The 14,766-nt window shown below is 46.9% G+C and overlaps 2 protein-coding genes across 3 annotated transcripts; one reads left to right on the forward strand and one right to left on the reverse strand.

The window, feature by feature from the left end:
* Positions 1 to 1,410: 1,410 nt before the first annotated feature.
* Positions 1,411 to 5,986, forward strand: LOC123132518 (putative glucose-6-phosphate 1-epimerase). 2 transcript variants are annotated; one of them, XM_044552332.1, is made up of 9 exons: positions 1,462 to 1,783; positions 3,270 to 3,344; positions 3,434 to 3,490; positions 3,570 to 3,724; positions 3,798 to 3,938; positions 4,229 to 4,331; positions 4,407 to 4,506; positions 4,812 to 5,056; positions 5,634 to 5,986. In XM_044552332.1, the coding sequence occupies exons 1-8, from the start codon at positions 1,688 to 1,690 to the stop codon at positions 5,030 to 5,032; spliced, it is 948 nt and encodes a 315-aa protein (XP_044408267.1). In that variant the 5' UTR covers positions 1,462 to 1,687; the 3' UTR covers positions 5,033 to 5,056; positions 5,634 to 5,986. The 2 variants fall into 2 exon arrangements, with proteins under 2 accessions (XP_044408268.1, XP_044408267.1); XM_044552333.1 differs by lacking the exon at positions 5,634 to 5,986 and having other exon boundaries at positions 1,411 to 1,783; positions 4,643 to 4,836.
* Positions 5,987 to 6,241: 255 nt separating this feature from the next.
* LOC123130475 (uncharacterized) lies at positions 6,242 to 7,459 on the reverse strand. Its single transcript, XM_044550374.1, has 2 exons — positions 7,296 to 7,459; positions 6,242 to 6,672 (listed from the first exon to the last, which is right to left on the reverse strand). Exons 1-2 carry the CDS (start codon positions 7,372 to 7,374, stop codon positions 6,476 to 6,478), a joined length of 276 nt encoding a protein of 91 aa, XP_044406309.1. The 5' UTR covers positions 7,375 to 7,459; the 3' UTR covers positions 6,242 to 6,475.
* Between the last annotated feature and the right edge of the window lie 7,307 nt (positions 7,460 to 14,766).

Consider the following 14,766-nt stretch of genomic DNA (forward strand, 5'->3'; position numbering starts at 1 on the left):
GACATTGTAGCATTATGTGTAGATGTATCTGCTATTAACATAGTATGTTCTTGCATGATCCAATATCAGCATGTTGTTAATTCTGCCAATGCCATGCTACTGATTTATTCGTGGATTAATTTAGTCAAAAAACTGCCTATTTACTCAACACCAATAACCTTAAGTGTCTACCCTCTATATATAGAAAACTTGACTGCGAACTCATGGATACGGAATGAGAACTAAAATTCCCTTGATGATTGTATGTGCTCTCGTGCATAGTGATCCAATCATTCTTGACACGGACTTTACAAATAACTCATCCACATATCGCCCTTTCAAATTTGAATTATGGTGGTCATAATCCAGAAGTGTACGAGATCACTATAGTCTATATTGGAAAGTATTACAACTCTAATTTATATTTGACACGACGATGGAAGTAAAGAATACTTATAAGCTCCTGTCCTGGCTCATTCGGGTTGTGAGCCGAGCCCGAGCCAAGTTTCGCAAAGTTTTTCCTCTGCCATGTCTGGCCACGCTTCCTGCAGGCCTGCTGGTGCCGTGTGCTATCTTCCACGGTCACCGGCCATCGAGGCGGCCGAAGCTGCGCTGCAGCAGTGCCCGCTCATCGTTATCGTGGGCGGCACCCGCTCTGGCATTTCCTGTGATGATGTTGCGGCCTTGCTTCGCGAGAAGTGTCCTATGCCTTCCCACACGTTCCCCCTCCATCGCCGCCGCCCCGACGAGTTCCTGCTTCACTTCCAGGACGCCGCTGATCGGGCGCGCGTGGCCGCGGCCACGTTTTGTTTCCGGCTCTTCCGCCTGCTAGTCCATCCATGGAGTGACTCCGCCGGGGCTGAGCCGGTCACGTCGCGGTTCCTCTAGTCCTCTTTGAGCTCGGTGGCATCCCAGACCACGCTTGGGAGCGGGCGTCCGCAGAGACGCTGATGTCCCCGTTCTGTGACGTCGATGAGCTCGCACCAGAGACGGTCAGCATGTCGGACATATCGGCATGGAAACTCAACCCCGACGGGATCCCGCGCTCGTTTGGGCTGCTCCTTACTGAGCCTAGCGCTGCGATCGAGCGTGCTGACCCGAACCCGGTCTTCCACTTCGGTCGCGCCATGCTGCGCTTCCTGGTGTCCATCCGCGTCTCTGCATATGAGGACTACTGTCTCCTGGTCATCCCTTCTCTAGATCGTGGCTCCGGCGCCGATGATGCCCCCCCCCCCTCCCCCCCCCCCCCCCCCCCCCCACCTTACCCTCGGCGCCCTCCGCGGGCCTATGGCCGTTCCGCCACGGCATCCCCGGCCGGGCACCAACGCCGCCGTCGTTCTTCGCCCCCTGCGCCGTGCGGTTGGCAGGGTATCCTGGGCCCCACCCCTCTGCGCTCAGCGCCCATCGTTGGCCCCGTGTGTTCAGCAAAGTTTTTATCTCCCAAGCCAAGCCTCGACTATTTGCGAGCCTGAGCCTGAGCCTGGCGACCCGAGCCACGGCCCACGAGCCTGCTTGGCTGGATTCAACCCCTCCTATAAACAAGAAAGTGCCTCCTATAATCCCCCTTCTCCTCTTCCAATCTCAGTGTTCCCTCCATTTCCCGCCGCGTTCTCCGGGCCCGAACCGCCACTTCCTCCTCGGCGACCACGGCCGCGGTGTCCGCCGCCGGGCGATCCAACGCCTTCCTCCCCGTGCGGACCCGCCCTGGATGGCCGGGAGAGCCTCTTCCGTGGAGCGCGTGAAGGAGCGTTCCACCGGCCTCGACAAGTTCGTCCTCCGCGAGGCCCGCGGCAGCTCCGCCGAGGTCACCCTTCCCTCTCCTCCCCCCATCTAAACCCTAATCCACGCCACCTCGGGTACTCGATCGATACCTTCGCGCGCTGTCCATGGTAGAAACCGAAACTTTTGCTCGATCTGATCATTTCTCTCGCCGCGATCCACACAAATCGGTTGGTTTTAGTTCGTTGAAGAGTTGGGCAGGACTGATCGGGTGTATCTGCACAGTCATCGCAACAAAAGAAAAATGCATTTGCACTGTCACAGTACAATAAGTGGGTAATTAAGTTTGTACTTGTTGTTAACTGTGGTTTACTAGAGGGATTAATGGAATTGGTGTTGAATAAATGTACCTGAGTTGTGACCATGTAGGAGATAAAGATAGTTCGGTCAAATGCCGATTTTTTCTTTGGCCCTTGACATTGGTGGAGGCGCATGATTGTTTTCCTGCGGTACTTGATTTTTTTTAATAGTGATTGATTTGATTGTTGAGCTATGTGGATAAATGGTTGGTCCGGTGTGGGCTCGGTGATGTCTCGCTTAGCTGTGTCTTAACCTGGTCTTGCCAATATCCTTTTGGTGTACTTGGCATGTTCAATGTTCACTATTTTTTTTTTGTTAAAATTACTTGGTCACGATTGATGGCCTGGCCTGCTCATCCTTCAAATTTTATTGTATATTTTTTGAAGTTCTTATTAATTGGCGCTAGTGAACAAATAGGAACATTTAATTCGTGAACATGCAAGATGCCAGCACTGACTTATTCTGAAAAGAATTGGCATGTTTTCTTTTAATTGTCTCTGGAGTATACTATAAAGGTGCTGGACAGCTTGGCTGAATAATAATTTATCAGGCTGATGTCCTATCAAACCTCGATGTGACAATGTTGGTATGCCCCTAGTGTCTGACATTTGTCCTGCCAAACTCGTCAATTAGTTTCTATTTTCTAGTATTTCAGTATTTCAGAAAAACCTGATGATGAAGGTTAATGCAAACATTGCAATATTATCTCTCGTCCTCTCTTGGACAGTTGGACATAGGCAAAGGAACACACGTTCTTGTGCACAGGGGGGGGGGGGGGGGGGGCAAATCTGTTGGACAGTATTTAGAATTGCTAGGACATCATACTTATTTGAGTTGTTTCATTAAACCAGTTTCCATCTCTTTGCTTTGGCAGTACAAACTGAAGTGTGATCTAGTCTGAAGTAATTACTGCTGTCTGGTTAGCTCAGTGCCTCAGTAGTAAAACTTCATATAAATCTATGTTTATAATCTTATTTAGTTGAGCTTGAGCCAGTCCTGAAGCAGTTATGTCTTCATTAAGGGCATGCTTCCGAGGAATTGATGTACAATACAAAAGTATCGGTAACAGTTTCCCTACCATAAGGATAATACCGTGTTGCTTGATTATCCATCCAACTGAACAGGCATAAAATCCCAGTGTCTGTGTATATGATTTTTTTGAACTTATCTGTATAAATGCATTCAACACCTCTTGGTTTCTTTGTTATCAGGTATACTTGTATGGAGGCCAAGTAACCTCTTGGAAAAATAACTCTGGAGAACAACAGCTATTTCTCAGTAAGAAGGTACTCATATATTTAGTTTTGATAAACGGATATTCTGTGGACCAATTGTTCTACACTTCATCATGCATTTCATTTTTTTTCCTTTGCAGGCTTCTTTCAAACCACCAAAAGCGATTCGTGGGGGCATACAAATTTGTTTTCCTCAAGTATGCTCCTCCTGTTGTTAGTAGTCTAGTTATGCTTTTCCAATGTATTAGTACCCAAATGAGCATTACCATCATGCAGTTAGGGAACCACGGAGTTCTTGAACAGCATGGATTCGCGAGGAACCGACTTTGGAGTGTTGATGAGAGTCCTCCTCTTCCAGATACCACTTCTGATTGTCATATTGACTTGATACTCAAGCAGTCTGAAGAAGATATGAAGACCTGGCCACACAGGTTTGTGTCTAGTAAATATTAAATTCCTTGTTCCCATGTTAAATTGATGATGTTGATTATCCATACATTGCAGTTATGAACTTCGTTTGCAAGTTGCTCTTAGTCCGAGGGGAGATCTGATCCTCACATCTCGAATAAAAAATAAGAATGCTGATGGCAAGCCATTCCAATTTACTTTTGCATTCCATACATACTTTTCAGTCTCTGATATCAGGTACCTTTTGGAATGTTACTTTATTTCCTAATTTTTTGTTGTATTAACTTGTATTTGTATTTCCTAAAATTATTTTGTTGGGTAGGACTGACTGTACCTTCTATAGCATTTTCTGTAGTGCTGAGTCATGTTGAATGAGCCATTTTAGGATTCAATACTTCGGCACTATTTCAATTGCAGAATAGATACACTTGCGAATGAACAACTTGGCTATTACACATTTTTTTTTACTTAGGCACTATTTTAGGATTTAATACTTTGTTCTCTGAAGCATGTGTTTCACATTCCAGCGAAGTACGGGTTGAGGGTTTGGATACCTTGGACTATCATGATAATCTGCAATCTAAGATTCGTTGTACTGAACAAGGCGATGCAGTTGTATTCGAATCTGAAGTAAGCTTTGTATATGCTTCATATTGTGGGGCCACTGTGGTAAGGCACTAACTGTGTTGAACGTTGATTATGAAGGTGGACAGGATATATCTAAGTGCCCCACCCAAGATTGTGACAATTGACCATGAGAAAAAAAGGACATTCGTATTAAGGAAAAAGGAACTTCCTGATGTTGGTGAGTTAGCTTCATTTTTCTTTCTAAATTGAGCATACTCCATACTATGGAAACATGAGTGGTTACTTTGGCATTTGATTTTGTTTACTTCCATGGTCTGTCGTCGTTAAATGCTCGGTTGGTGGGCATGTGCCAGTGCCAATCCGCTCACCAGAGTTCGACTCTGCATGAGGCAGAATGTATTCTGCGCCGTGCAGTGACTGGTGCCAGGTTGTTTTTCTCTAAACAATGCCACCAGGTGCTAGTGCCTGGTTGGTCGAGTTGTTTTTTGTGGTGTGTCATCGCTATATATCCTTTGCTTGCAGTTGTTTGGAACCCATGGGACAGGAAAGCAAAAGCAATGCCAGATTTTGGTGCCGAGGAGTACAAGTGCATGCTGTGTGTAGGGGCTGCACGTATTGAGAAGCCAATTACTTTAAGGCCTGGTGAAGAGTGGCAAGGAAGGCAGGAGATTTCCCCTGTGCCATCCAGTTACAGCAGTGGACTGTTGGATCCTGAAATGATTCAACAGATGCAACGTATCTAGATCTTTTGGTGGTTGAAATGCTATGTAAGTGTTCTGTGGTATTGCCTAGCGTAGTCTGTTCTGAACTTTAAGCTTAAATCATTGCATGTACTTCACCTGCTTACTTTTATTATTCATGAACTCCATTTACGAAATATTATGATGGGCCGGTTGCTACAGAATAATTCATGACTGGATAGTGAATGCTTGAGTATGTTTTAAAATGAATTTTACTAGTTTTTAGCGCAGTAATTGAAATAGTTTTAAGAATGGAATCAAGTATCTCTCATATCAAGTATTTTATCCTAGCAGAACTTAGTATTGTCATTTTGCCAGCGCTCCTGCAAATGATAGTTTGTTATTGCAGAGAATACGGCTGAAGAATGATTTGCACATCTTTAATAATATATATTTCCAATTTTGGTGAACAACATGCCTTTTATCATGGTGTTCGCGAGAACTTAGGGTCCGAGTTTGATTTGCATATCAGCAGTTTTGATTCATACAGTTATAAAAAGATGCCTTGTGGGTTGAACCAGTATTAGCTGTTTGGCTTGCACCAAAATAGTTTTTGTTAAAGAAATTCTGCGCTTGTCTAATGTTCACTTTTCTTTGGCTGCAGGAAGTCTCTTCAGTGTCAATAAGATAATCTGAATGTTCTTCATCCAACTTCCAGCTTTCTTTTTTGTGTACAATTCCAAAGTAGCCTGTGGTTTTTCTGGAGCAGCACTGGAGTTGAAATCTCCATCGTGATTTAAAGGAGATGGAGAATTTTTGTCTATCTTTAGGGACTTTATGTACATTCATAATCAGTCGCTTTACATTACACCTTTTTTTTGCCCTATTATAGGAGGCTGATTTGAAACTGCACAAATAGTATGGTGTCAATTTTGAGTTGTCTCGTGTCATATTGCAGCACTTTACCCGTATGGTGTGTAATACTCCCTCCGTTCACTATTATAAGAGGTTTGGATATTTGAATACGGTTATATACGGACTGAAATGGTGAACAAACACACTAAAACGTGTCTACATATATCTGATTCAGAAAAAAGTTAAAACATTTTATAATAATGGGCGGAGGAGGTATCTGTGTGTTTTAATTTTTTTTTTGTTATTTTGGATCATTTGCCCCACTTTACTTGGACATTAGCATGGGACATTGGATGCTTATTCCATGCCACAAGCACACAAGATCGGAGCTTGAAATTTGTAGCATCTTCACACGGATTAAGCCACAGTCTGCCGCCTTTGATTCATTCCACAACAAAGCAGGGAAAGCAATACAAACAGCAGAAGCCAGCAGGCGAGATGCCCCTGACCCATTCTTCCCACCCCCATCTAACATCTTACAGGTGAACATCATTCTTTGTACATCTCACCAGATGGTAGCAGCAGGTTTATTGGAGATTATTAGATGGCGACAGTGTCGCCGCTATCCACGCCAGAATTCAGTCGCGGGGCTCACCGCGCCACGCATTTTCCGACGTTCCAGAACGACGCCCTCCAGAACAAGGCCCGCCGTCGCGGCGGCTTCTCAGGCGCCGCCGGCCTGTGGCCGAGGGCATGTTTCTCCGAGCTCAGCATGTTCCACATCACCTGAACATCGTCGTATCCGCAGGTTTGCACGTCCCTGTGCAGGTCCACCACCCCTGTGCTCCCTGCGCCCGGTTTGCCGACAGAAATGATTAGTGTTGTTTACTACTAGTAGAAAATGTGTGACTCCTAGTTCTGTAAGACTACATTTGGCTAGCAAAAATAATAAGATGAGAAATTCAAAGTACCCAAACACTGGATAGTCTATAAAAAACCTCTTCATCGGCCTGGTCGGAGTACTATGTATATGTCCAAATAGGTCGTCAGAAGCAAAGGCAGCATAGGTTTAGTACCAGCAGCATTGTAATGCTCGCCCTTTGATTTTACTTTATGCACGGACCTGTTCTTTCCTTGGCACATTTGTCTATTTATATCTTGGGAAAACATATACTACTACTGCTACTGTAATTTTATAAGAACTATGGTATACAAAGTGCAGCAACCGTAATCATTTCGTAATTACTCCCTCCGTTTCAAAATACTTGAACTAAAACCACGGCAATTGTATTTCGAAACGGAGGGAGTGCAAGTCTTCCCTTTATTGGGGTCGATAGAGGAACTAATCGCACGCTCGATATATCAAGAAGCCATGCTAACCAAACCAAGGGATGCGTAAGTTAATTCAGAGATAAACTCGTTGCAGAAACGATGGAGGTTGATTTGCTGGGCGCTAGGTAGCTGCACTTACTGCGGTTCCGCGCCCGCCGCGCCACGGCGAGCCAGGCCCGCCGCACCGGCGCGACGACCCTCTCGCACCACCACGCCATGGCTGGCCGGCGACGAAGCTCGCTCGTAGCCCGACACGGACAAATGACAGCTAGCTCTCTGCAATGATGTTTCCTGAGCGTGCCTTCTAGCCATTTCCGCCGGTAGCCAGGCCTTATATAGGACGGGGTCTACTAGTACTACTGTCTGCTGCTGGCGATCGAGTCCCACGGGGACGGGCCTGTGATCTCTGATCGGTTCGCTGCGGTTCGGCCCGGATTCGATGAGATTCGCTTCCCGGGTCCATGAGATTCGTTTACAGGGTCGCCGGCGCCTCTGATTGGGCGCGCCGTGCGTGCGATCGCCTGTGCATGTGCCGCGGATCGCCCGTGGAGGTTCACGTGGCGCAAATGCGCTGTACTGTACTGAACGGGCTATTGCGTTTCTTTTTCTTCGTTGGAACCGGGCGCTGGCAATCATAGCATTTTTTTTTTTTTGAGAAATGGCAATCATAGCAATTTTGTTTCTGGACGGACAGACGGCCGTCGGATTAGTTTTTTTTTAGAAAAGCTCGCCAGGCTTTTATTGAGTACCTAAAACGTTCATAGGAATTACAATTGGGTCATGCGGAATGCCCAACCACAAATGCCTTCCAAGAGGGAACGAAACACCAAACCTAGCAAGCCTATGAGCCTCATAATTCGACTCGAGGTTCAAACGAAAAATTACAAGACATAAATAAGGTAGAAGTTTGCAGGATCTCTTTGATGATAATACCATGATCTCCTTCAGCTCTTTGATGGATATGGTTTACCACCTGCTTACAGTCAGAAGCGATCTGGAGATGATTCATTCCCAGATCCAGTGCCAAAGACATGCCCTCTCTGCATGCGATTGTCTCAACCGTAGTAGGATCCTTTAACCCCTCAATTACCAGCATGGAGGAACCCAGGTAAGCTCCGTCCCGGTCGCGACAGAAGGCCGCTGCCGAAACTCTGGCTTCCACATTGATTTCCACACATCCCTCTGGTGGTGGAAACCACTTGAAAGCCTGCCTAGCATGTGGTTGAACTGTCCTGCGTTGTGTCTCTGACACCAACGCTAACCGGTCTAGGTCAGATATGAAATTAAGCACAAACCTGTGTGTCTCATATGGGCTTTGGTGTATTCCCTCATGGATAAGTTGTCTACAAGCATACCAAATTGTCCACATGGTAACTGTCAACCTTGTCAATTGTTCATGGTCTAGATATTCCATCATGGAAAACAGCCATGCTCGTGCTGAAGGCTCTGATGTAGCAATCAAGTAGTCCAGCAAATTATGGTCTACAAGAGACCAAACACATTGTGCCATTGTGCACTCGAGAAGACTATGTCTCCATGAGTCCTAAGCTCCACATGCGTAGCATTGATCATGGTGTGACATTTTCCTGTTCTTTCTAACATCTTCAGTAGGTAGCGAGTTTTTGGCCAGTCTCCAAAGAAAATTTTTCAGCTTTGCTGGAACCTGCACTTTCCATAATGTATCCCATGCCTTCTCGTTTGCTGCCGAATTAGAGGATCCCCCTCGTCCTTCCAGCCAGTCCTCACGCCTCCTCTTTATGCCCGCAATCATCCTGTAGGCAGAGCGAATGGAGAAAATTCCATTCTTTTCAAAACCCCATGACCAGAAATCTTCCATGTTTCTTGTACATATTGGCACATTCAGAATAGTTGTTATATCATATGGTAAGAAAACCTAGCTGAGCAATGTTGTGTTCTAGCATGCATTATCTCGATCAATCAGCTCCGCCACCATCTAAGGTGGATCAGTTTTTAAAGCAACAATGAGCCTCATATTTTCCCTCCTAGGTAGCCAGTTCATATCCCAAATATGACTTGTGTTTCCATTGCCTATCCTCCGAACGAGTCCAATCTTCAGGATGTCATGACCCTCTATCAAGCCCTCCATATCTGAGAAGGATGACCACCAAGATTGGTCGTCAAGAGCTCACTCTCCGGAAAATACACCGCTTTAAGAATTCTAGCACTGAGTGAACTAGGGTTTTCTAGAACCCTCCACACTTGCCTTGCCAGAAGCGCCAAGTTGAAAATTTCAAAGTCACGGAAGCCTAGCCGCCCCCCCCCCCCATATACTTCGGCATGCTCATAGAGTCCCATGACACCCAATAGGGTTTTCTCTGACCTTGCTTACTTCCCCACCAAAATGCTTTTATCATTGATGTTAGTTGCTGGCATAAACCCCTAGAAAGCTTGAAACAAGACATTGAAAACACCGGAATGGCTTGGGTTACTGATTTTATGAGCACATCCTTTCCAGCCGCTGAGAGAAGTTTCTCCATCCACCCTTGTATCTTGTTCCATAGCCTATCTTTTAGGTATTTAAAAGCACCATTCTTTGAACTCTCAACATCAGAAGGCATGCCAAGATATTTCTCATTCAATTGCTCATTGGGGATTTGTAGGATGGTTTTGATAGCAGCCCTTGTGGACTCAGGGCATCCGGACGGCGCCGCCGGACTAGATGGATCCACGCGTGTGTGTCCAGGAACTGCGGCTTCGCTGAAGCGAGTCGCCATTCGGGCCGGCCCACGTACAGATTTTCTGTGCCGTTTTCTTTCACTGTTGTTTCCTTCGGGTTTTCTTTTTGTTTTTCTTCTACGGTTTTTTGCTTCCAGTTTTTCACTGTTTTGTCCGGTTTCAGTTGTTTTGTTCAGGTTTTTTCTTTTTCTATTATTATTTGGTTTCTTTTTCCTTTTATGTTTCTTTTAAACATGTTTCTGTTTCTTTTTCTATTTTCTTCTCTTTATTGCGTATTATGTAAAAAGTTCACCGTGTTTTACAAAATGTTTGTCATATTTAGAAAAATGTTTTTTGCGTATTACAAAAATGTTCATCGTATATTACAGAATTGTTCAACTTTTTTACTAAATATTTGATGCATATTCAAAAATTGTTCAACTCATGTCTTCATATTGTTTAAAAAATGTTCATCATACATTAAAAAAGGTTCATCGTGTATTATTTAAAATGTTCAACGTATATTAAAAAATATTCAATGTATATTTTTTGAAAATTTTCAAAAGATTACGATAGGTAAATACTTGAGACTCTACTTTAGCACTAGAACTCACTAGCTCGATTGGTAAGAAACACTCTCCCACGTGAAGGAGGTTGTGAGTTCAAGGTCTGGCTCGCGCATAACTTGCTCGTGGGAGCAACTAGTTGGCGAGCGCTCCTTTCTGAGCCTCCCAACGATCACTTATGGATTGGCTGAGAGCGGCCACGTGTCATGCTCTGGGCGTTCACTCGGAAAAAATTTCGCACGCTTTTTCATCTTTTAAAACCGTTTTTTGGGGTTTTTTTTTCACCTTTTGATTTTCCATCGGTCTTTCTTATCTTTTGGATTAAAAAAATTCAAAAAAACAATTTTTTTACGTGAATTTTTTCTCCTTCTTCCGCGAGAGGCATGATTTTGCTTCCGCGAGAGGCATGGTCATGCCTCGAAAAAAGAGAAAAACACATTTTCTATTTTTTTGCGAGAGACACGGTTGTGCTTTCGCAAGAGACACAACTGTTCCTCTTGAAAACGAAAAAAAAACATGTTTTCTATTATTTTTCCTTCCGCGAGAGGCACAGTTGTACTTTCGCGAGAGGCATAGCCGTGCCTCTCGGAAATGAAAAAAATATTTTCTATTTTTTTTCTTCCTTCCGCGAGAGGCATGGTCGAGCCTCTTTCGGAAAGGGAAAAAACGTGCTCCTAGTTTGGTTTTTTTGTGGAAAAAAAGTTCATCAAAATCTATCAACATGCTACCTAATTTTGAAGATCTCGACGCGAGAAATCGAATGGTCAAAACGGTCCGAGATTTAGATGCATGGTTTAAGAGATAAAATATTTTAAATAAACAGATATAGAAAAAAAAGGAAAAACTCATAGGTTACGACAAGTGACGTGCATGCAGTGCAGCACTTGTCGCAACCTGAAAAGGTGAGAGTGATTTTTGAAAAAAGTATTCCTTAATTAGTGATTTCGCCATTTCTTTTTTACTTGTCTAGAGCTCATTTACCTCCTAATGGGCCGGCCCATTTCCTATGCCTTCAACGAAGGCTCCATCATTTGCCGCCAGCGGGCGGCAAATAGGAGCTCTCCTATCGGTCTGGCCTCGCAGCCGCTTCCCGCTCATCGATCCCGGGCCTCGTCTATCCAGTGAAATCACTAATTAATGAGTACTTGTTGCAAAGATCATTTCAATTTTTTTTGTTACAACAAGTGGCGCACATGCAGTGCGTCACTTGTCGGAACCTGGGAGTTTTCTTTTTTTTTGTAGATCCATTTATTTAAAACGTTTTATCTCTTAAACTGTGCATCCAAATCTCGAACCGTTTTCATCGTTGGATTCCTCGCATCGAGATATTCAAAACTAGATTCCATGTTGATAGGTTTTGACGAACCTTTTTCACGAAAAAACTGAACCGGGAGCACCAGTTTTTTCCTTTTCCGAAAGAGGCACGCCCATGCCTCTCATGAAATCACACCCGTGCCTCTCGCGGAAGCAAAACCGTAACTCTCGCGGAAGAAAAAAAAGAGAAAAAACGCGTTTTTTTCGTTCCCGAGGAGGCATGGCCGTGACTCTCGTGAAAGCACAACGGTGACTTTTGCGAAAACAAAGCCGTGACTCTTGCGAAAGGAAAAAACAGAAAACACGTTTTTTTTCCTTTCCGAGAGGCACGACCGCGACTCTCGCGAAAGCACAACCATACTTCTTGCGGAAGCAAAACCGTGACTCTTGCGAAAAAAATAGAAAACATGTTTTTTTCGTTTCCGAGAGACACGGCCGTGACTCTCGCGAAAGCACACACGTGCCTCTCGCGGAAGCAAAACCGTGACTCTCGCGAAAGAAACAAAACAGAAAACGCGTATTTTTTGTTTTCGAGAGGCATGACCGTGACTCTCGCGAAAGCAAAACCGTGCCTCTCGCGGAAGGGAAAAAAGAAAATGCGTTTTTTCACGCAAAATATTTTTTCTTTAAAAGAATTTGATTGAAAAGCTAAAGAAGACCGGTGAAAAACCAAAACATCGAAAAAAACCCGAGAAAACCGTTTAAAAAACCAAAAACTCTTGCGGAAAAATAAAAAAATAAAAATCCGAAAGAAACACCCAAAGCACGACACGTGACGAATGGCTGAGAACGCGCCGTCAAGTGACGCTGATCGTTGCGAACTTTTGATGGAGTGCTCGTTAACTAGTTGCTCTCTCTATGCGAGAGAAAAACTGCACCAGTTTTTGGGCCCGATCCAGCGCGCGCACAGGCCCGATGCCGGCCTGTTTCTCGCAAAAAGGTTCTCCCTCTGACGGAAGATCACAAAAAAAAACGAGGTGATTCTGCATCCCGCTACTGACTCTCACCACTGCACCTGCACGTCCACACCAGTCATCTGTCCTCCGCACTCTTTACTTTTCACCAGCCTCTGCCTGCCAAGTGCACGCGACACGCATCCATTCATGGCAGAGCGCCGTAGAACCCGAACCCGAACCCGAGCCAAACGACCAGGCCAGGTCGGTCGGTCGGTCGGTCTTGCTTTGTGCTTTCTTTCATTTAGCAAGTAGGCCCGCTCGTTTACTTACAGCAACTTCAACAGACCTACCCAAACGGATGCACGTTTTGTTCGTTTTTTATCTAGACACGCGCGTTTATATTTAAAAATGAGTCGACTTAACTGCTCAACAAAAAAGCCGATCCAAATATGCCACCGTGAAAAAAAATAAGTTACACAAAATAAACATAAATAAACATGAAGTAGCCAGTCAAACGCCGGCCAAAGTCCACCTAAATCTAATAAACATTAAAAAATATTAAAAAAAATCTGTGCCCGCCTGCTGCCGCCCGGCACGCTGCCCTAGACGTCGTCGGTGAGGTCGATGAAGACCGGAGCAGGGCCAACCCACTTGAACGCCGCCTGATACGCTGCCAGGGCAACCTCCTCCGGTGTCTGCTGGGGTGGCGGCATTGCGGCAAGCCGCGCGCTCCTCCTCCTCCGCGAGCCGGAGCGCCTCCGCGTCGCATTGGAGCATGGCGTCGTAGCGCATCTGCTCCTCGCCGTCGGCCTGCTCCTGGCGGAGCCAGTGCTCCTTCCATCGCTCGAGGTGGGCCACCTCCTCCTCCGGCGTCGCGGAGAAGTGGACGGGAGGCGCACTCACCCACTCACGGTACTGACCCGTCCACGAGTAGGCCTCCTCCGGCCAAGTGGGGGGGGGAGGGGGGTGGGGAGCGCTTACGCGCCGGCTCCGGCTCTGGCTTAGGCTGGACGGGCGGCGACGGTGGCGGTGGCGGCATGAAGAACGGGGTATGGACAGAGTCCCCCGCTGCCGACAGGGCAAGGGCTTGCTCCAGCCCAACCCAGTGCGCATCCTCCGCGAGGCGGCTAGCCTTCAGCGCCTGCTGCAGGGCCTCCTCGAAGGCGGCTTGGTACTCCGCCTCCATGTCCTCCGGCTCTACCTGCGGGGGCGGCGGTGGGAACGGCGGCGGGACGGCGTCGACACCCGAGCGCCGTTGCTCCTCGTGTTCGAGGGCGAACCACTCCTCCCAGTTGGGGGAGTCGGCGGCATACTCTGACAGCCGACGCTGCTCCGGCGTGAGCTGCGCGCGGTGCCTACGCACCTTGTCGGCACCGCCGGCACCGGGATTCGCTGCGGATCCAGATGCCAATGGTGCAGCAGCGTGACAACAGGGTACGGCAATGGCTGCCTGTACTCCCAGTGCCATTGCTGCTGCCGAAGAGGCCCATGGCTAGGGTTTGCGGTCGCCGGCGAGGAAGCAAAGGGAGTGGTGGGGGGCCAGATGTGGACAGGAGAAGTGGATGAGGCCGACCCCGCCGCGCGCGTGGTTAAAAAAGGACGCTTCCAATGGCTGACGCGTGGGCCCGCTGTCGATGGTCGTCATAAATAAGACGACCGGTGGCGGTTGGGTGGCCGCCAGATTGGGACGCGGCGAACGGCGAGGAGACGCGCGGCGCGTCCGCTTCGCGTCCACGCCGACGCATTCCAGACGCAATTTTGGGTCGGAAATGGGTCGGTGCGAACGACATTCGGACACGATTTAAATTTGAATCGACGCGTTGGGCCCTCATTTTGTCCGCGTCAAGCCAAACGAACACGGGCAGACGAAATAGATCTCTCCATTGAAAAGTTGCTCTTACGTAGGCCCCTCCGTCTTCTGGGCCCTCCGTGTTCGTCTCTATCTTCTTTACAGGCAACGACGCAACCAAGCGCGGAGCAGAGCGCACCCTGGCGCGCTTTGCTTCGCCACACGGCCGCAGCGTGCAATGCCGCCGCCTTCTTCTCGGTCGACACACTGGCATAGTACGTAGCCCGGATGGTCAGATGGAGTTGGTCCGTCTGGATAAGACGGCTGGCGTGAATCGGGCTACTAGTTAACAAGTGGCGGCAGTGGCGC

The sequence above is a fragment of the Triticum aestivum genome, chromosome 6A (assembly GCF_018294505.1).
Source record: "Triticum aestivum cultivar Chinese Spring chromosome 6A, IWGSC CS RefSeq v2.1, whole genome shotgun sequence".
NCBI classification, from domain to species: domain Eukaryota; kingdom Viridiplantae; phylum Streptophyta; class Magnoliopsida; order Poales; family Poaceae; genus Triticum; species Triticum aestivum.